Genomic DNA, 20,283 nt, shown 5'->3' with positions numbered 1-20,283 from the left:
CGGTGAGAGAGAGGGCGTGTCGGTGAGAGAGAGGGCGTGTCAGAGAGAGGGCGTGTCAGTCAGAGAGAGGGCGTGTCAGTCAGAGAGAGGGCGTGTCAGTGAGAGAGAGGGCGTGTCAGAGAGAGGGAGGACGTGTCAGTCGGAGAGAGGGCGTGTCAGTCGGAGAGAGGGCGTGTCAGTCGGAGAGAGGGCGTGTCAATCAGAGAGAAGGCATGTCAGAGAGAGGGCGTGTCAGTGAGAGAGAGGACGTGTCAGTCAGAGAGCGGGCGTGTCAGTCAGAGAGAGGGCGTGTCAGTCAGAGAGAGGGCGTGTCAGTCAGAGAGAGGGTGTGTCAATCAGAGAGAAGGCATGTCAGAGAGAGCGTGTCAGAGAGAGGGCGTGTCAGTCAGAGAGAAGGCGTGTCAATCAGAGAGAGGGCGTGTTAGAGAGAGTGCGTGTCAGTCAGAGAGAGGGCGTGTTAGAGAGAGAGTGCGTGTCAGTCAGAGAGAGGGCGTGTCAGTCAGAGAGAGGGCGTGTCAGTCAGAGAGAGGGCGTGTCAATCAGAGAGAGGGCGTGTCAATCAGAGAGAGGGCGTGTTAGAGAGAGTGCGTGTCAGTCAGAGAGAGGGCGTGTTAGAGAGAGAGGACGTGTCAATCAGAGAGAGGGCGTGTTAGAGAGAGTGCGTGTCAGTCAGAGAGAGGGCGTGTCAGAGAGAGAGGACGTGTCAATCAGAGAGAGGGCGTGTCAGTCAGAGAGAGGGCGTGTCAGTCAGAGAGAGAGGGCGTGTCAGTCAGAGAGAGGGCGTGTCAATCAGAGAGAGGGCGTGTTAGAGAGAGTGCGTGTCAGTCAGAGAGAGGGCGTGTTAGAGAGAGGGCGTGTCAGTGAGAGAGAGGACGTGTCAGTCAGAGAGCGGGCGTGTCAGTCAGAGAGAGGGCGTGTCAGTCAGAGAGAGGGTGTGTCAATCAGAGAGGGCGTGTCAGTCAGAGAGAGGGTGTGTCAATCAGAGAGAAGGCATGTCAGAGAGAGCGTGTCAGAGAGAGGGCGTGTCAGTCAGAGAGAAGGCGTGTCAATCAGAGAGAGGGCGTGTTAGAGAGAGTGCGTGTCAGTCAGAGAGAGGGCGTGTTAGAGAGAGAGTGCGTGTCAGTCAGAGAGAGGGCGTGTCAGAGAGAGAGGACGTGTCAATCAGAGAGAGGGCGTGTCAGTCAGAGAGAGGGCGTGTCAGTCAGAGAGAGGGCGTGTCAATCAGAGAGAGGGCGTGTCAATCAGAGAGAGGGCGTGTTAGAGAGAGGGCGTGTCAGTCAGAGAGAGGGCGTGTTAGAGAGAGAGGACGTGTCAATCAGAGAGAGGGCGTGTTAGAGAGAGTGCGTGTCAGTCAGAGAGAGGGCGTGTCAGAGAGAGAGGACGTGTCAATCAGAGAGAGGGCGTGTCAGTCAGAGAGAGGGCGTGTCAGTCAGAGAGAGAGGGCGTGTCAGTCAGAGAGAGGGCGTGTCAATCAGAGAGAGGGCGTGTTAGAGAGAGTGCGTGTCAGTCAGAGAGAGGGCGTGTTAGAGAGAGGGCGTGTCAGTGAGAGAGAGGACGTGTCAGTCAGAGAGAGGGCGTGTCAATCAGAGAGAAGGCATGTCAGAGAGAGAGGGCGTGTCAGTGAGAGAGAGGAGGTGTGAGTCAGAGAGAGGGCGTGTCAGTCAGAGAGAGGGCGTGTCAGTCAGAGAGAAGGCGTGTCAATTAGAGAGAGGGCGTGTTAGAGAGAGTGCGTGTCAGTCAGAGAGAGGGCGTGTCAGAGAGAGAGGGCGTGTCAGTCAGAGAGAGGGCGTGTCAGAGAGAGGGCGTGTCAGAGAGAGGGCGTGTCAGAGAGAGAGGGCGTGTCAGTCAGAGAGAGGGCGTGTCAGAGAGAGAGGGCGTGTCAATCAGAGAGAGGGCGTGTCAGTCAGAGAGAGGGCGTGTCAGTTAGAGAGAGGGCGTGTCAGAGAGAGAGGGCGTGTCAATCAGAGAGAGGGCGTGTCAGTCAGAGAGAGGGCGTGTCAGTTAGAGAGAGGGCGTGTCAGTCGGAGAGAGGGCGTGTCAGTCGGAGAGAGGGCGTGTCAGTCAGAGAGAGGGCGTGTCAGTGAGAGAGAGGGCGTGTCAGTGAGAGAGAGGGCGTGTCAGTCAGAGAGAGAGGGCGTGGCAGTCAGAGAGAGGGCGTGTCAATCAGAGAGAGAGGGCGTGGCAGTCAGAGAGAGGGCGTGTCAGAGAGAGGGCGTATCAGAGAGAAGGCGTGTCAATCAGTGAAATGGTGTGTCAGTTATCTCAGTTGCTCCTTCTCTCTCTCTCTCTCTCTGTCTATCTCACACACCTTTTATTTCTCTTATTTATTTTCTGCCTTTCTTTTTGCTCTCTTTCTGGTTTCCTTTCATGCTTTTTCATGCTTTTTCCCTCTTTCCTTCTCTCCTTCTATTTCCCTTGTTTAACCTTTATACTTTTTCTATGTTCTTTCTTTCTTTCTCTGATGTCTCTGTTCTTCTGTCTCCCCTTTGTCCCTCTGTCTCTGTGCCTGTCTCTCTCTTTTTTTCTTTTGATCTCTCTGTCTATCTCTCTCATTCTCTGTCTGTGTTGTCTCTCTCTCTCCCTCTCTCCCTCTCTCTCTCTCTCTCTCTCTCTCCCTCTCCCTCTCTCTCTCTCTCTCTCTCTCTCAGCGGTGGACGGTAGAGAGCAGCAGTTGTGGATGTCTCACATTCAGTCCTGTGCCACAGACAGCAGTGTGAGGACACTGAAGGACACTGAAGAGCAGCTGGGTTTGGACAAAACAGTCAGTAGTTTAGACACACAGGTATGTAACACACACACACACACACACACACACACACACACACACACACACACTGTCTGACACATCTGTCCTTCTCTCTCAGTGTTCATCACGTCGGAGTTTCTCTCTCCTCCCCTCTGCCTCGTCCTCCACCTCTTCCTCTCCGAGGCTGCAGAGACATCTCCCTCACCTTCCTCATCTGCCTCATCTTCCTCACTCTCACAGATCTCCGGCAGCTCCACGCCGTGCCAAACACACACACGCTCAGCCCGACACACTGCTGGAGGTCAGAGAGGTCAGTCTTACACACACACACACACACACACACACACACACACACACAGCTCTTCTCTCAGCTCCTCACAAACAGCTAACTATGATGATCTTTTTTTAACAACGTTAGCTAGCCTTGTTGTGAAGTATTTTCAAATCCCTCTAGCTAATTCGCTACCATTAGCTTAGCCAACGGCTAAGTATTCTTTAGCTAGCTTTTGTTCGAATATGCCCTAGAATGTCAATTAACAGCTAGCTAATGTTTAAGGATATTCTCAAACAAAAGCTAACTAAAAAATAATCCTAAACCAATTAGCCAGCTAATGTTAGAGGACGTCTCAAACAGATGCTAGCTAAAGAATATCCATAAACCAAGTTAGCAAGCTAAAGTTAGAGATACTCGCGAACAAAATCTACCTAACATTCTAGGGCATATTCGAACAAAAGCTAGCTAAAGTATACTTAGCCGTTGGCTAAGCTAATGGTAGTGAATTAGCTAGAGGGATTTGAAAATACTTCACAACAAGGATATTCATTTAGCTTTTGTTTGAGAGATTTTCTAACATTAGCTAGCTGTTGTTTGAAGGATTGTTTAAGATTAGCCAGCTATGGTTTGGTTGGTTTAAGGTTAGCTTTTGTTTGAGAGATTTTCTAACATTAGCTAGCTAACTTTGGTTGGTTTTTGTTTTATGGATATTCTTTAGCTGGTTTTAAAATACCTGGTTAAGAGTTTGTTGAACATTAGCGAGCTAACTAGCTCTCTCTGTCTCTCTCACTCTTTCTCTCTGTAGGTGATCGTTCAGGCCGAATGTCAGCAGAAATCCCTCGTTCACTCCATCGAGCTTCTCCCTCGGCGAGGGGGCGTGTCCTGTCTGGATCAGGACCTGCTGCTGCTGAAGGCTACCTCAGCCGCCACGCTGCGCTGCCTCGCCCAGTGCCTAAATATGCTACAGCAACACAGACACGCCCACAACATGTCAGACTCCGCCCAGCCACAAGCCCCGCCCTCTGAGGAGTGTGATGTGGACGATGTAAAGACTGCGGGCTTCCAGGGGCCTCTGCTCAGCGAAGACCAAACAAACCCATGCTGAGCTGAATCCGTCTGTGCTACGTATTTTTTTTACTCGTGTGTGACGGAAAGGGCTAAATCTCTCCCGGCGTTTATGACGTATGTATGAAGTGTGTCTGTGAATTAAGCTAGTGCACTTTTCTTCCTATGCTGGAGTAACCAAAGCATGCCACACGGTGCCTGATCGAGCTCCTTCATGAACGCCACCAAACACGTCGAATAAAACATTTCAGAGCAAATGGAATAACCGAGTCATGCTGTGCGTTTCCTCTTGTCTGACGTCTTACAGGGCGATTTCACACCTCAAGTCTGAATCAAAGCGTAAATTTACTCTTTTGTTTCATTTTGTTTGATTTGTTTTCAGACTGCACATAACTAAATGAACAAAAAACTAAACAAAACCAAAAAACAAAACATGAGGGCCGTGTAAGGCTGGAAACGTTTTCGTTCTTTCGTTATTCAGAAACATGGTAACGGAAATAGTTAAACAAACCTTCACCAAGTGTGTGTAGAAATCATATAAATAAGCTGAGCATGGAGAACACCGAGCCATCTATTCACAGAAATTGATGAAAACTGACCAGATACTTTGGTGACTTTAAAAACCAGCGCCATTTTGTCCATATGAGAATTTGACCGGCTGCTGTAGCCTTATGGTCCGCTATGGCAAAAATACCAGTTTGGCACACTTGGATTATTTACACTACATACAGTTCTGTGCAAAAGTCTTAGACACATGCAAAGAAATAAATGAAACAAAGTCAATATTTGGTGTGACGATCCTTCACGTTAAAATAAAGCAGTATCTGAGGTGCAGTGTGTGCAGTTTTATAAGGAAATGAGCTGGAAGTGTTACTGAGCATCTTGCAGAAGCAGCCACAGTTCTTCTGGAGACTTTGACTGTCGACTCGCTTCTTATTTCTGCAGCGAAACCCAGCAGCCTTCATTCTGTTTTTATCTGAAAAGTGTCTCTTATGGAATCTGCTGCTTTCTTTACTGACATCCAAACATTTTTCTGTAACGTTTCATTCTGATGCCTTTATCCAAAGCTACTTACAACTGAGACAGAATTCTACTGAGCAGCTGAGGGTTAAAGATCTTGCTCATGAGCCTAACGGTGGTAGTTTGGTGGTGCTGGGATTTTAACTCATAATTCCATTGGGCTTCCAATCAGTAGCCCAAAGCCTTAACCACTGAACTACCACTGCCCCTTTTTGTTTGCGTAAGTATTCACCTCCCTGGGTGCAATTCCAGCTTCTGTGGATATGTTTCTATCAGCTTTGCATATCTAGATAGTGATGTTTTTGGCCATTCCTTTTGGCAGAATTACTCAAGCTCTGTCAAATGAATGATGTCAGATTGAGTCTCCATCAGACTGAGGTCTGGGCTTTGACTGGGCTGTTCTAACACATTCAGCTTCTTGGTTTTGAACCACTCCAGTGCAGCTTTGGCAGTGTGCTTAGGCTCATTGTCCTGCTGGAAGGTGAAGCTCTGCTCCCAGTCTCAGATCTCACAGACTGGAGCAGGTTTTCGTCCAGGATTACCCCGTATTTAGATCCATCCATCTCGCCCTCAGCCCTGCCCAGTTTGTCAGTCCCTACTGATGAAAAGCATACCCACACCACAATGCTACCACCACCATGCTTCACAGTTGGGATTTGGGTTTGCTGAAAAAATATATACTGTGTATTTATACTGACATTGTGTGACACTTTAACTGCACACTGACTGACTTCAATCTGTGGATGTCAATAGAAAAAGACTATCAAAGGACTGGATATTAGAGTCTTAAAGTATCAGTGACTATATGGATGGCAACTGAAAAGACATATTTTCCAGAATTTATCTTGCTGCTTCCTGTCTCTATAGCCTGTTGGCAAAACGTTAGTCTTCGTCAACACTACATGAGGTTTAGGCAAGTTCAAGGTTTTTATTGCTTCCTTTAAATAACACTACTTATGTGAACATGATGAGCATATACATCAGACAATTTTAAAAGACATTTTAAAAGCATTAATGCTAATTTTACAAGACGAAAAGTCTCTTTTGGTAGCTGTTTATAACTAAGTTTTTTTTTCATAATAAGTATTTTTGTAAAGAAGCCATTTTGTTTTACAAATAGGATGATCTTAGATGCGTACAAATTGTATGACCCCAGGAAGTCAACTGAAATTATCACTGATCATCAAATAATTTGAGATTGCTGGTGTTGGGATTGCTGTACACTACAATCTGCAGGATCTCTTCAGTAAAAAGAGGAGAAAGATGTGTTAGAAGGAGAATAGAAGGAGAAGAGGGATTGGGTAGTGTAGGAATGGGGCAGGAGTGAAGGATGTTTTTTAAAAAATTCTCATCGAAGAAGGTGGAAAAGTCTTCAGCAGTCAGGGAGGAGGTTGGGGGAAGAAGGGGAGGGTTGAAAAACGAAGAGAAAATGTTATGGAGCTTCCCTTCCCTTTCACACAACGGAGAATCCAGTTCAACTTAATTTTATTCAATCAGCAGTTGCTCATGAGCTCGGGTAACCTCGCTTACCTTACCAACCGTACCTTACGTCAGAACACCACGAGGGACTTCGGACTGCACGTGGATATATATGAGGACATAAATGAATTATTCATAATATAGAGAAGAAAGAGTAAAATACATCATTGCTTATAACAAACTTGATTAACATAGATCCTCCTTCTTATTTGTCATATGAAATGAGTTATTCTTCATTATAGTCTTCCTCTCACATCCCATAATAGTTATTTTTCTCTCTCTTACCTATCTACCAGAAAAAAGAGAGTTTCAGGACTGCAAAGGATACTAACAAAGTCTCTCTACTGCTCTTATCTCCGCTATGTGGTAAGAGAATAAAGGAAGACTTTTAGCAAACTAACACACACACACACACACACTCACATCCTTGAAAATTAGTGCTTCTTCTCTAATGAGTCTTGTTTCTTAGAAACACAGGTGGCCTTTTCAGTCCTTTGCGTACGTGCACATTCTGTATTTTTCCGCTTCTGAAGTTGGAACATTATTCAAGTCAAGTGGAGTTTATTGTCATTTCAGCCGCATACAGCCAGTTAGTACAGAGTGAAACAAAACAATGTTCCTCCAGGACCAAGATGCTACATAAGACAAACACAGAACAACACAGAACTAAAGGGACTACATAAATTTATACATAAAGTGCACGAGTGCAAACATGCAGACAGCACAAGACAGTACAGTCACTACTGAGAGACAACGGGCGCAGTAAGTCCCAGTGCAGCGCCGACCAGCACACAGTTCTGTTAGAATGTGAATCTAGTGAGAATAGTGCAAAGAGTACAATATAAGTAGCTGAAATAGTGTAAACATAAGAGTAGCAGACTATGTACAGTATAATAAATATTGTAGCAGCATAATGTAATGTCCAAAAAACTTGCAAAAAAAATTGCAAAGAGGATGGAGGATGCTCAGTTGTGTGTGTGTGTGTGTGTGTTCCTTCAGTCCAGTTTCTGAGTATTGAGGAGTCTGATGGTTTGGGGGAAGAAACTGTTGCACAGTCTTGAGGGTCCGAATGCTTCTGTACTGTTTACCAGACGGCAGGAGGGTGAAGAGTGTGTGAGAGGGGTGTGTGAGAGGGGTGTGTGAGAGGGGTGTGTGTGAGAGGGGTGTGTGAGAGGGGTGTGTGAGAGGGGTGTGTGTGAGAGGGGTGTGTGAGAGGGGTGTGTGTGAGAGGGGTGTATGTGAGAGGGGTGTGTGTGAGAGGCGTGTGTGAGAGGGGTGTGTGAGAGGGGTGTGTGTGAGAGGGGTGTATGTGAGAGGGGTGTGTGAGAGGGGTGTGTGAGGGGTGTGTGTGAGAGGGGTGTGTGAGAGGGGTGTATGTGAGAGGGGTGTGTGTGAGAGGCGTGTGTGTGAGGGGTGTGTGTGAGGGGTGTGTGAGAGGGGTGTATGTGAGAGGGGTGTGTGTGAGAGGGGTGTGTGAGAGGGGTGTGTGAGAGGGGTGTGTGTGAGGGGTGTGAGAGGGGTGTGTGAGAGGGGTGTGTGTGAGAGGTGTGTGAGAGGGGTGTGTGTGAGAGGGGTGTATGTGAGAGGGGTGTGTGTGAGAGGCGTGTGTGTGAGGGGTGTATGTGAGAGGGGTGTGTGTGAGGGGTGTGTGTGAGAGGGGTGTGTGTGAGAGGGGTGTGTGTGAGAGGCGTGTGTGTGAGGGGTGTGTGTGAGAGGGGTGTGTGTGAGAGGGGTGTGTGTGAGAGGGGTGTGTGAGGGGTGTGTGTGAGAGGGGTGTGTGTGAGAGGCGTGTGTGTGAGGGGAGTGTGTGAGGGGTGTGTGAGAGGGGTGTGTGGGGTGTGTGAGAGGGGTGTGTGTGAGGGGTGTGTGTGTGAGGGGTGTGTGTGAGAGGGGTGTGTGTGAGAGGGGTGTATGTGAGAGGGGTGTGTGTGAGAGGCGTGTGTGTGAGGGGTGTATGTGAGAGGGGTGTGTGAGAGGGGTGTATGTGAGAGGGGTGTGTGTGAGAGGGGTGTGTGAGGGGTGTGTGTGAGAGGGGTGTGTGTGAGAGGCGTGTGTGTGAGGGGAGTGTGTGAGGGGTGTGTGAGAGGGGTGTGTGGGGTGTGTGTGAGGGGTGTGTGTGTGAGGGGTGTGTGTGAGAGGGGTGTGTGTGAGAGGGGTGTGTGTGAGAGGCGTGTGTGTGAGGGGTGTGTGTGAGAGGGGTGTGTGTGAGAGGCGTGTGTGTGAGGGGTGTATGTGAGAGGGGTGTGTGTGAGAGGCGTGTGTGTGAGGGGTGTATGTGAGAGGCGTGTGTGTGAGGGGTGTGTGTGAGGGGTGTATGTGAGAGGGGTGTGTGTGAGAGGGGTGTGTGAGGGGTGTGTGTGAGAGGGGTGTGTGTGAGAGGCGTGTGTGTGAGGGGAGTGTGTGAGGGGTGTGTGAGAGGGGTGTGTGGGGTGTGTGAGAGGGGTGTGTGTGAGGGGTGTGTGTGAGGGGTGTATGTGAGAGGGGTGTGTGTGAGAGGCGTGTGTGTGAGGGGTGTGTGAGAGGGGTGTATGTGAGAGGGGTGTGTGTGTGAGGGGTGTGTGTGTGAGGGGTGTGTGTGAGGGGTGTGTGAGGGGTGTGTGAGAGGGGTGTGTGTGTGAGGGGTGTGTGTGAGAGGGGTGTGTGTGTGAGGGGTGTGTGTGAGGGGTGTGTGGGGTGTGTGAGAGGGGTGTGTGAGAGGGGTGTGTGAGGGGTGTGTGTGAGAGAGGGGTGTGTGAGGGGTGTGAGGGGTGTGTGTGAGAGAGGGGTGTGTGAGGGGTGTGTGTGAGAGGGGTGTGTGAGGTGTGTGTGAGGGGTGTGTGTGAGGGGTGTGTGTGAGGGGTGTGTGGGGTCGTCCACAATGCTAGTGGCTTTGCGGATGCAGCGTGAGGCGTAAATGTCCGTGATGGAGGGAAGAGAGACCCTGATGATCTTCTCAGCTCTCCTCACTATCCGCTGAAGGGGATTAAAACATACACTAACTTCAGAGCTCAAACAGTACAGAATACAGAAAGAGAAATGCGTAATATATAAAATTTCCACTACAGATGTCTTAGCAGAAGTCATATCAGAGGAGAATGTTCGCAGAAGAGAGCTCTCTGAGAGGAGATCAGCATTAAGTCGTAGAAAAGAGGATAAGGAGAACGCCCGGCTCTTCAGTGAGGCAGCTGGGTGAGAGATGACAATAATGTGAAGATAGATGGGAGAAGTAACAGTAACTGCATAGAATTCAAAGCATGAGATGTTGAGATGCGACAGTGGTGCAGATGCTCTCACAGTTTGGCATGTCACAGTGGGAGCTTGGTGATAATGTCCTCCACCCAGTGAGCCAGCTGCTCCTTAGGTAAGGGAGCGTGTGTCTTTCATCTGTGGCAGATAAACACTTGGCCTGAGGATTGGGTAGCTGCCGTGCAGTCTAATTTGTACCGTAGGTCAGGGAAATGGATGTCTGCCAGAATCACTCTCATTTAACGTTTAAAGTAATTGAAAAAATGTAGTGATATGACCTTAGGTTCAATCACATGCAAACATGAGCTGGCTGAATTATTTGTAATGTGGGAAGAAACAGTGTTAGAGGAGAAAATGCACAGAGAGATCCGTTAACTACTCATAACCTCTGATCCATGCTAATGGCATGTGGCTGGACGGTGAGAAACGTGGAGACCATGCTGAGGGACAAACCGACCGATGGAGAAAGACGAGAGATGCATGCCACTCACTCCAAGCTAGCTCAGTATCTAAGGACACTTGTTCTGTCTTCAGAAATTCAATAATGTTCATGATTGACCTCCCAACATGGCGAGATCTGCTTCCCATGAATGGTTTAGTTATTATTTTGATTTTGTTTATTATTTTAATCTCTGGTTTGTGTTGCAAGTCTTGAGGTGTTCTTCTTTCTCATTTTTGCTTTCATGCTTCTTGTTTCTCGCTATCCTTGTTCTTTTGCAGTTTTAATCCTTATTTTAAATTGTTCATTACTGTTACAAACTTTCATTAAAATTATTTATTGTATTTGGTGTTTTGGAGTCCCTAACATCACGAGTTCAAAACCTTAAAAGATGTCATTCAATGAAGACAAAATAGTCTATAACAAATATACTTTATTAATTTTTTTTAATGAATTAATGGATGCAGATACAAATGAAAAAAAAAATGGAGATTGGAGATTCAGGCTGCAGTTCTTTGATCAGGAAATGGACAACATTCACTGATTCATAATGAGACTGCTTTAAACAGTAGTTTTACAACATTACATGTTAAAACTTGTATGATAACAAAACTTTGCCTTTGTTTATTTGATAAAGAAAGATGTTCCTCATCCAAAAATACAGATTAGTAACTTATATAAAGACAATGAAAGTTAATTCATTAAAAGAAATCAGAAATTATTGATCTTTTTGTATATAATTGTTATAAAAAATGCAACCAAGTAAATAAATTCAAAGAAAATTTGATATTGTTTTACATGCTATATTCTATAAATTCAGTAGATACAACTGTTGAATTAGCCAAACGTATGCTTAAAAAACTCATTTCTGATTAAACAGCCATTTCTGATTAATGTTGTTATCAAGTCACAATTTATTTTACCACAGAGGTAAGTCCTTGGCGACGTTAAGCTTGGCTGTTAGGTCAACAAGATCTCCCTCTTTTACCGGAAAGCTCTGCAGCACCTTAACCTGGTCTTCATGTTTCAGAATGAACACGATGAGATCGGTGAAGGCTTTGATGAACACTTCGGTAACTTCCATGAATTTTCTCATGTCGTCTGCGGTTGGACATTTAAACTGAATTTTCCCGTCCACTTTTTCTTGAAGGGTTTCAGCAATGGTTTTGGATTTATCAGTTGCCTGAAAATACAATTACAAAATCATTTTGCAAAAAACATGACATTACAGCAGAGTAATAATACGTATCTACGCAAAATAACTCATAATATTGAATTGAAGGTAAAAAATATATAGTTTACAAAATTATTTACACGTAGAAAAATGTAAAGGTTATGATTGCAGAAGTATTCCCCTTGTGTTGATAATCAGTTATCATCAGAAGTCATATAATTAATTGAATGGAGTCGAGCTGTGTGTCATTAAAAGTGTCATGTGATCTCAATAGAAATACACCTGTTCCTGGAAGAACCCAGAGTTTGTTAGAGAACATATCTAAACACACAACATCATGAAGAACAAACATCTGGAAAAGTCCCAATCAGGGTTTGATTATATAAAAAATATCCTAAACTTGAACATCCCACAGAGCAGCATTTAATCCATTTTTATTTAAAAAAAAGTGAAAGAATATGGCACAACCACGAGTTTAGAACGAAAGTCAGAGACCGGGTAAAGAGCAAAGTCGTCAGAGAAGCAGCTAAGAGGCCAAGAGGAACTCTGAAGGAGCTGGAGAGATCCACAGCTCAGATGGGAGAAGTTGATCAGAGCTTGGACAAGTCACAGAACTGGGCTTTATAAAGGAATGGTGAACTGTATGAAACCCCGTGTTGGAGTCTTAACAAAGATGTGGAAAAAAGGTTCTTTGGTCTGATGTGAAAGAGTCAAACGAGTGCTGTTGTTCAGAATAGCATCACATGAGATCGCAGGTATTCGCAGGTAATCGCAGGTAAGTAAGTAAGTAAGTAAAACTTTATTTAAATAGCACCTTTCAAAGCAATATTTACAAAGTGTTTTGCACACATGCATATGACAAGGCAATCGCAGGTAAACGCAGGCAATCGCAGGCAATCGCAGGTAAACGCAGGCAATCGCAGGCAATCGCAGGTAAACGCAGGTAAACGCAGGCAATCGCAGGTAAACGCAGGTAAACGCAGGCAATCGCAGGCAATCGCAGGTAAACGCAGGTAAACGCAGGCAATCGCAGGTAAACGCAGGTAAACGCAGGCAATCGCAGGTAAACGCAGGTAAACGCAGGCAATCGCAGGTAAACGCAGGTAAACTCAGGTAATTGCAGGTAAACGCAGGCAATCGCAGGTAAACTCAGGTAATCGCAGGTAAACGCAGGTAAACGCAGGCAATCGCAGGTAAACGCAGGCAATCGCAGGTAAACTCAGGTAATCGCAGGTAAACGCAGGCAATCACAGGTAAACTCAGGTAATCGCAGGTAATCGCAGGTAAACGCAGGTAAACGCAGGCAATCGCAGGCAATCGCAGGCAATCGCAGGCAAACGCAGGCAATCGCAGGTAAACTCAGGTAAACGCAGGCAATCGCAGGTAAACTCAGGTAATCGCAGGTAATCGCAGGTAAACTCAGGTAATTGCAGGTAAACGCAGGTAAACGCAGGTAAACGCAGGCAATCGCAGGTAAACGCAGGTAAACGCAGGCAATCGCAGGTAAACTCAGGTAATTGCAGGTAAACTCAGGTAATTGCAGGTAAACGCAGGTAAACACTGGTAATCGCAGGTAAACACTGGTAATCGCAGGTAAATGCAGGTAATCGCAGGTAAACGCAGGCAATCGCAGGTAAACTCAGGTAATCGCAGGTAAACGCAGGCAATCGCAGGTAAACGCAGGTAAACGCAGGCAATCGCAGGTAAACGCAGGTAAACTCAGGTAAACGCAGGTAAACGCAGGCAATCGCAGGTAAACGCAGGTAAACTCAGGTAATTGCAGGTAAACTCAGGTAATCGCAGGTAAACGCAGGTAAACGCAGGCAATCGCAGGTAAACGCAGGTAATCGCAGGTAAACTCAGGTAATCGCAGGTAAACGCAGGCAATCACAGGTAAACGCAGGTAATCGCAGGTAATCGCAGGTAAACGCAGGTAAACGCAGGTAAACGCAGGCAATCACAGGCAAACGCAGGCAATCGCAGGTAAACTCAGGTAAACGCAGGCAATCGCAGGTAAACTCAGGTAAACGCAGGCAATCGCAGGTAAACTCAGGTAATCGCAGGTAATTGCAGGTAAACTCAGGTAATTGCAGGTAAACGCAGGTAAACGCAGGTAAAAGCAGGTAAACGCAGGCAATCGCAGGTAAACTCAGGTAATTGCAGGTAAACTCAGGTAATTGCAGGTAAACGCAGGCAATCGCAGGTAAAAGCAGGTAAACGCAGGCAATCGCAGGTAAACTCAGGTAATCGCAGGTAAACGCAGGTAATTGCAGGTAATCGCAGGTAAACACTGGTAATCGCAGGTAAATGCAGGTAATCGCAGGTAAACGCAGGCAATCGCAGGTAAACTCAGGTAATCGCAGGTAAACGCAGGCAATCGCAGGTAAACTCAGGTAATCGCAGGTAATCGCAGGTAAACGCAGGTAATCGCAGGTAATCGCAGGTAAACGCAGGTAAACGCAGGCAATCGCAGGTAAACGCAGGTAATAGCAGGTAAACGCAGGTAATTGCAGGTAAACGCAGGTAATTGCAGGTAAACGCAGGTAAACGCAGGTAAACACAGGTATCTGTTCAACTGAAAAACAAATTGGCTCATATCCACAAAATAGCCATGAAAATCGTAGGAATAAAACAATAGGAGCCCATACAGACTTTATATGAACAGGCAGTGATGAGAAGAGCAATAAGTATCAGTACTGATTCCGAACAACCTCTTTAGCGAATACCAGCCGCTGCCGTCGGGAAAGAGACTGAGAATGCCAATGTGTTAAACTAACAGACTGAAGCTTTCATTTTTTCCTGCCTCAATAAAACTGCTGAATTTTACCAAGAACAACGCACCTACAGCATATTAGCACTTTACTTTGTTTTGCACTTTACATATCTTGCATTTTATATTTATACACTGTTGTATGTTAATGTATGTTCTTAATTGTTTTATTTAATTTGTTTTATTTATTATTATTGTATGTTCAGAGCAACACTGTAGCACTTTGCCCAAGACAAATTTCCTTTCGGGGACAAATAAAGTTTATCCTCATCCTTAAACGCAGGTAATCACAGGTAAACGCAGGTAATCGCAGGTAATCACAGGTAAACGCAGGTAATCGCAGATAATCGCAGGTAAACGCAGGTAATCGCAGGTAAACGCAGGTAATCGCAGGTAATCGCAGGTAATCGCAGGTAAACGCAGGTAAACGCAGATAAACGCAGGTAATCGCAGGTAATCGCAGGTAAACGCAGGTAATCGCAGGTAATCGCAGGTAAACGCAGGTAATCGCAGGTAATCGCGGGTAAACGCGGGTAATCGCAGGTAAACGCGGGTAATCGCAGGTAATCGCAGATAAACGCAGGTAAACGCAGGTAATCGCAGGTAATCGCAGATAATCGCAGGTAATCGCAGATAATCGCAGGTAATCGCAGGTAAACGCAGGTAAACGCAGGTAATCGCAGATAATCGCAGGTAATCGCAGATAATCTCAGGTAAACGCAGGTAAACGCAGGTAATCGCAGCCGTGCTGATATTCAGTATAGCAGCACGATTGTGAGTGTGACGTTGCTTTTATACAACAGTTCTGTAAACTTTAAATTATTAAGTAACTGACATTTCAGACACAATATGACCAAATATTTTTATGTTTATTTTAATATGTTTATTTTTTTCTCTGTTAACGTAAATAATTTGTAAAGAAGCCACAGCTGGACGGAGCATTGCATGTTACCATGGTAACACACAGACTGACTGACAGCCCAAAGTAAATGTAGTAACGGTTTCAGTGTAATGAACTATTGTAATAATATTGTAATTTTCAGTTACTAATGAGCTACTAAATATCAGCGCTCTCAGAACAGATCAGTGGGCTGTAACTAACTGTTGTATAATAAACAGTAATAAATTATGAAACGTAGGGATGCACAGAGCTGATACTGAGGATCGGGAATGGTATTCGTCTGAAATGCTATGTGTAGATTGGATCAGATTTGATAACTTACCTCAACTAATGGCTTCATGTATTTTGTCAGAATGGCTTCCATCGGCACTTCAATTCCATCCAGAGTGATTTTATCATTCTCGTGGGCCTTCATCCACTCCAGTGTCTTCTGGTTTATCGCGGCTTCAGCATTGATCACATCACTCAAAGCCTTTATTACATTACGAATTTTCGTCTTGGTTTCCTGTTGATGTCCTTGTGGAAGCAGCTTGTTTAAAGCAACATTTACCCCCCACAGGATGGCGCCAATCGCTATATTTTTGAAAGTAAACTTGGCTATGTCAGATACACAACTTCCGAGGGACTTGAGGATACCTCTGAGTTTACTCTCTGTTGTAGTAAGCTCTTCGATCACAGTGCGGGTTTCAGCTATTTCAGCTTGAATTTCCTCTTGTACTTCTTCTGATAATTCCTCAATTCCTTCTTCTGCTCCTTCTATCGCTTCTTCAACTCCTTCAACAATCTCTTCAATTTCTGCCATTTCTGCAAAGCAACCTAAAAAGGATAAAAATAAATCATTCATTGTGAACAGGACAAACAAATCCATCTACATTACACATTTTACACATTAAAATATTTCAGACAAAAATTCTTACTTTTTTCTTTTCTTCCGCATTGGACTCTACTGATGTGTGGGAAGTTTGAACGCGGAATTATATCATTTTTCATCTCTGTGTGTTCGAGCTACAATGTGGGAAAACACCACGGGTGCCTCCATGTTCATCTTTTGTTAGCAACAAGCTAGCCAGCTAACTGTGATGAGTGATGTATATTTACCACAGAAGAGTGAAGTGAAGAGTCAGTGATACAGGTTTAACAGGTGAATGCTGGATGTGTGTATGTAGATTGATCTAAAGTAAACACTTGTATACGTATACAGTATATCTCATTTAAAGGAGAGAAGTGCTGCTGCGTTTACTGCTGATGCTGTGATGAGTTCGGGGTTGAGTTTTCTTTTCCTAGTCCGAGGTTGGAAATTCAGAATTATGCTGAGTTATGCTTTATCATCAGCGACTCCACCCACCCCAGTAACTGCCTGCTCAGCCTGCTGCAATCAGACCAGCGCTTCTGTAGTCTGATGGCTAAAACTGAGAGGCTCAGGAGGAGCTTCTTCCCTCAGGCCATCAGACTCCTCAACACGGACATGTCCATCGTACAGACCCCTCAGGACTCCACAACGACTCTACAGTCATTCTTCACTCCACTGAAACTCTGCACTTTGTATTGTTACTACACCTAATATACTTGACCTATATACACTATATGGTCAAAAGTTTGTGGACACCTGACCATCACACCCACATGTAGTTCTTCCCTGAACTGTTGCCTCAAAGTTTGAAGCACACAGTTGTATAGAACGTCTCTGTGTGCTGTAGCATTACAATTTCCTGTCACTGGAGCTAAAGGGTCTAGTCCAAATCCGTTTCAGTGTGACAGTCCCCCTGTGCACAAGCGAGCTCAACCCCACTGAACACCTTTGGGATGAACTGGAACACCGACTGAACCCCAGACCTCCTCGACATCCCAACATCAGCGCCTGACCTCACTAATGCTCTTGTAGCTGAATGAACACAAATCCCCACAGCCACGCTCCAACATCTAGTGGAAAGCTGCCCAGAAGAGTGGAGCTCATTATAACAGCAGAAGGGATTATATCTGGAACAGGAAGTTCAACGAGCACATATAAGTGTAAAGGTCAGGTGTCCCAATACTTTTGTCCATATAGTGTATTTCATATTTCTTATTATTTCTTATTCATTTCTGATTTTTTTTCTTATTTTACCTTTAAATTAGTATTTAATGCACAGTCTAAAGAGGCCAGGTTTCCATTTCACTGCAAATTATTTACTGTATATAATTGTGTATGTTGCAAATAAAAATCTTGAATCTTGAATCTTTCAATAAACTATGTTTCACTACAAGCTCGTCTAATAACATAACACCTCCAAGCCATTGTTCAGCGTGTAATACAGGTAGAGCTGGTCTCTTGATTCTGGTTTTGTTTATTGACTCATTGATTCTCATTCTGATTGTTTACCTTTAATAAAATCCTGGATTTGTATCCAGCTACTATCTTCATGACCAAAAGCAACAATTTTTGAGGTATTATTTTTTTAAGGAAGGATTAAAAACACACACCCAATTATATTTATAATAATAAAAACAATCGTCATCATCATCATCACTGTAATCACTGTAATCATCATCATATAAAGCACTTTATATAATTATATTATATAAACTTTATATAAAGCTACACTACACAGCAGGGAAAAGCCTGTCAGTAAAAGATGAAGCTCCTGTGGCTCGATGCAAACACTGATGTGAAGGTATATTTCTGTATTTTATTCAAACCGGTTCTTAATGTATTTTTATTTTTAATGTCTTGACATTCTTTAAAAAAGCATGTCTATAGTGTAATACATTACTGCTACTCACTAACCCACACTTACTGGTTTGTGTATTGGTCATATTATTCTCATATTGTTCCATTTTAATCTTTAATATATCTTGACACCCTATTTTTTTTTTTTAGTACAAACTTTGTTATAGATGTTTATTTTCTGGCTTCTACATTATTGATTCAGTACAAAAACATTTTAGATTCCAAACATTAGTTTTCCAGCACAAAATGAAACGTTACAGAAAAATGTTTGTATGTCAGTAAAGAAAGCAGCAGATTCCATAAGAGACACTTTTCAGATAAAAACATAATGAAGGCTGCTGGGTTTCGCTGCAGAAATAAGAAGCGAGTCGACAGTCAAAGTCTCCAGAAGAACTGTGGCTGCTTCTGCAAGATGCTCAGTAACACTTCCAGCTCATTTCCTTATAAAACTGCACACACTGCACCTCAGATACTGTTTTATTTATTTAAAGCGAAGGATCGTCACATTAAATACTGACTTTGTTTCATTTATTACTGTTTACTGCTCTTTATAGGATTTTTTAAATGTAGAAACGTTTAATTTCATTATTTTTGAAGGCATCTTTGCTCTACAGCATTTCTTTACATGTGCCTGAGACTTTTGCACAGTAATATATTTCTGTCTTATGTGTTATACACCATGGTGTGTTGCACTCAGTGTAAGTAGTGGAAACACCCCTAAGCTCAAAAAAGCTGTTTCTGATTCAGATTTTTTTCTGATTTTGTTTGAATGTATGGAGGTATTCCAAGACTTTTTTGCGCGACGAACAGAGAGTGCCAGAGAGGCAAAGAGTAAAAGAAATAAAGCCCACTTCTCGCGATTCCTTTGCTTTTACGTGGACAGCATTCGGCGGGTATCGAGGTGAGCTGACGAGGAGCTGGACCGAGCTTGTGCTGTTGCGAGTCTTGTCACGGGAGTGTGATTGCTGTGGAGCCGAGTCGTGTGTCTGTGTGATACGAGAGGGGCGTATCAAAACTGCCTCTGTTTTTTTTGGGTGTTGAAAGATTTTCCTGTCTACCAGAAGCATTCGCATGGACAGTGATTTTTACTGATTTTCTCTGAACTGTTCTTTCTTGTTTTCTCTAAAAGGAAAAGACTTGATATTAACAGGTTTCCATTGGGTGAAGTGATTACCCTGCCATATACAGACGCTCCAACACCAGCCCAGTTCTGCGGCGAGGTAAAAGTCTAATATTGGGTTATGACTCTTACTCAGGTATGTTGATTGTCATAAAAAGTCTGTGAAGTGAGGTGTAAAATTTTACTACGAACTGTTGGTTTAACTGAATATGATCTGATCTTTTTGAGGGAACTCCTTCCTTGATTCTGATTGTTGTGGGGATTACAGCAGTAAACAAAGAGACTCTAAATGCACATTTGAGTTAAGTAAAAATTTTTTACATTTCCATTGGACTATTCACAAGTGAAGAGTTTATTTGTGTTTCTTTATTCTCTGTGATTCTTGTGTTTTCTGTATGTTTACCAAACACTGTAAAAATAAACCCAAATTCTGTTATCTTGGAGTAGGGGCATTCCTCCTGTCTTGTGGGCTGATAGAGGGGAAGAAGGGTTAATGTTACTTCTTACTCTGGGAGCTACCGTGTACGTTATTAAATTCCAGAGCCTCAATCCTCATCAGTCGCCGCTCCAGAAGACAAAGGCGTACTTAGCAAGGCAGATAAAAACATACTTAAATAAATAAGTACAGGAATTAAATGTACTAGGGGTTGAAGAGCTAGATCTTGTCATTTCCCTAGTCGTCCGAGATACATTGCGGAACATAGTCTTACCCCTACGTTGTAGTGAAATTTCCCACTACAAATGTAGTCATAGATTTTATTAATGACATTAACATTTTTGGTCTCTGTGATTCTTCAATGAAAAATGATTCAAGGGTCTGACCTGGTTCTGAATGTTCTCCTCTCCTAAACCTCTTTATGTTTCACTGCCAAAGTGCTGTGTGTGTTTACTCACACTCACTGCTCTCTGTTTCCAAACCGCTCTCTTTCTCCGAGGTGTGCAAGTGAGCCGAGTGCCTCGAGAATCAGCACTTTAACCCGTGAACCATGTGGGCGTCTACTTACCGCACACGCTTTTCTACCAGAATCTATACTGAGGAACTTCCCCTCCCTTTTTCAGGCTAGTTGTTGCTCAAGACTTTGGGTTTCTCTTGGAATTCAGGAGATTAATAATTGACGTGTGGGTTTCGACTCACATGAAACTTCTCAGATGGACTTATCTTTATATCAGCTGAAATACTTAAAAAAATACTGTGTTAAAAGTTTTAGCATGCTTTCCCCACAGAAAATGCCAAAAGAAGCCAGTTATTTTATGTAGCATATATTTAAAATGATCGTATCCTAATAGCAGCTTGCGATGGGTGACTACCAGGAATCAAAGCTGGATATTTCTTCTTATTTTGTGAACTTTGAACATTTCTGTA

General features: G+C 44.2%; 2 protein-coding genes across 4 annotated transcripts in view; one reads left to right on the top strand and one right to left on the bottom strand.

Moving 5' to 3' along the window:
- The window catches only part of LOC117597922 (oxysterol-binding protein-related protein 10), a 13,658-nt gene extending 5,930 nt beyond the window's left edge, over window positions 1–7,728 (top strand). The window contains exons 3-5 of one of the 2 annotated variants that reach the window (XM_053237223.1): window positions 2,649–2,761; window positions 2,865–3,056; window positions 3,826–7,728. In XM_053237223.1, the coding sequence (XP_053093198.1) occupies window positions 2,649–2,761; window positions 2,865–3,056; window positions 3,826–4,125 (605 nt within the window). In that variant the 3' untranslated portion in view covers window positions 4,126–7,728. Of the gene's footprint in view, window positions 1–2,648; window positions 2,783–2,864; window positions 3,057–3,825 lie in introns of both variants that reach the window. The other variant, XM_034307133.2, reaches the window with a different exon arrangement.
- Window positions 7,729–10,664: 2,936 nt separating this feature from the next.
- On the bottom strand, window positions 10,665–19,936 carry LOC113523877 (uncharacterized). Of its 2 annotated transcripts, none has more exons than XM_026909931.3 (3): window positions 19,815–19,936; window positions 15,416–15,909; window positions 10,665–11,431 (listed from the first exon to the last, which is right to left on the bottom strand). In XM_026909931.3, exons 2-3 carry the CDS (start codon window positions 15,893–15,895, stop codon window positions 11,168–11,170), a joined length of 744 nt encoding a protein of 247 aa, XP_026765732.1. In that variant the 5' UTR covers window positions 15,896–15,909; window positions 19,815–19,936; the 3' UTR covers window positions 10,665–11,167. The 2 variants fall into 2 exon arrangements, with proteins under 2 accessions (XP_026765732.1, XP_026765733.1); XM_026909932.3 differs by having other exon boundaries at window positions 19,743–19,898.
- Between the last annotated feature and the right edge of the window lie 347 nt (window positions 19,937–20,283).

The sequence above is a fragment of the Pangasianodon hypophthalmus genome, chromosome 9 (assembly GCF_027358585.1).
Source record: "Pangasianodon hypophthalmus isolate fPanHyp1 chromosome 9, fPanHyp1.pri, whole genome shotgun sequence".
Taxonomy (NCBI): Eukaryota; Metazoa; Chordata; class Actinopteri; order Siluriformes; family Pangasiidae; genus Pangasianodon; species Pangasianodon hypophthalmus.
The sequence above is the reverse complement of the archived record's forward strand: the minus strand, read 5'-3'. Positions and strand labels throughout refer to the sequence as shown.

What these genes read in the sequence shown, in the direction of transcription:
- LOC113523877 (XM_026909931.3), bottom strand. Translation starts at nt 15,895, where the DNA reads ATGGCAGAAATTGAAGAGATTGTTGAAGGAGTTGAAGAAGCGATAGAA. An exon ending in ACATGAAGCCATTAGTTGAG is followed by an intron (nt 11,432 to 15,415) that starts GTAAGTTATCAA and finishes TTGTATTTTCAG; the next exon opens with GCAACTGATAAATCCAAAAC.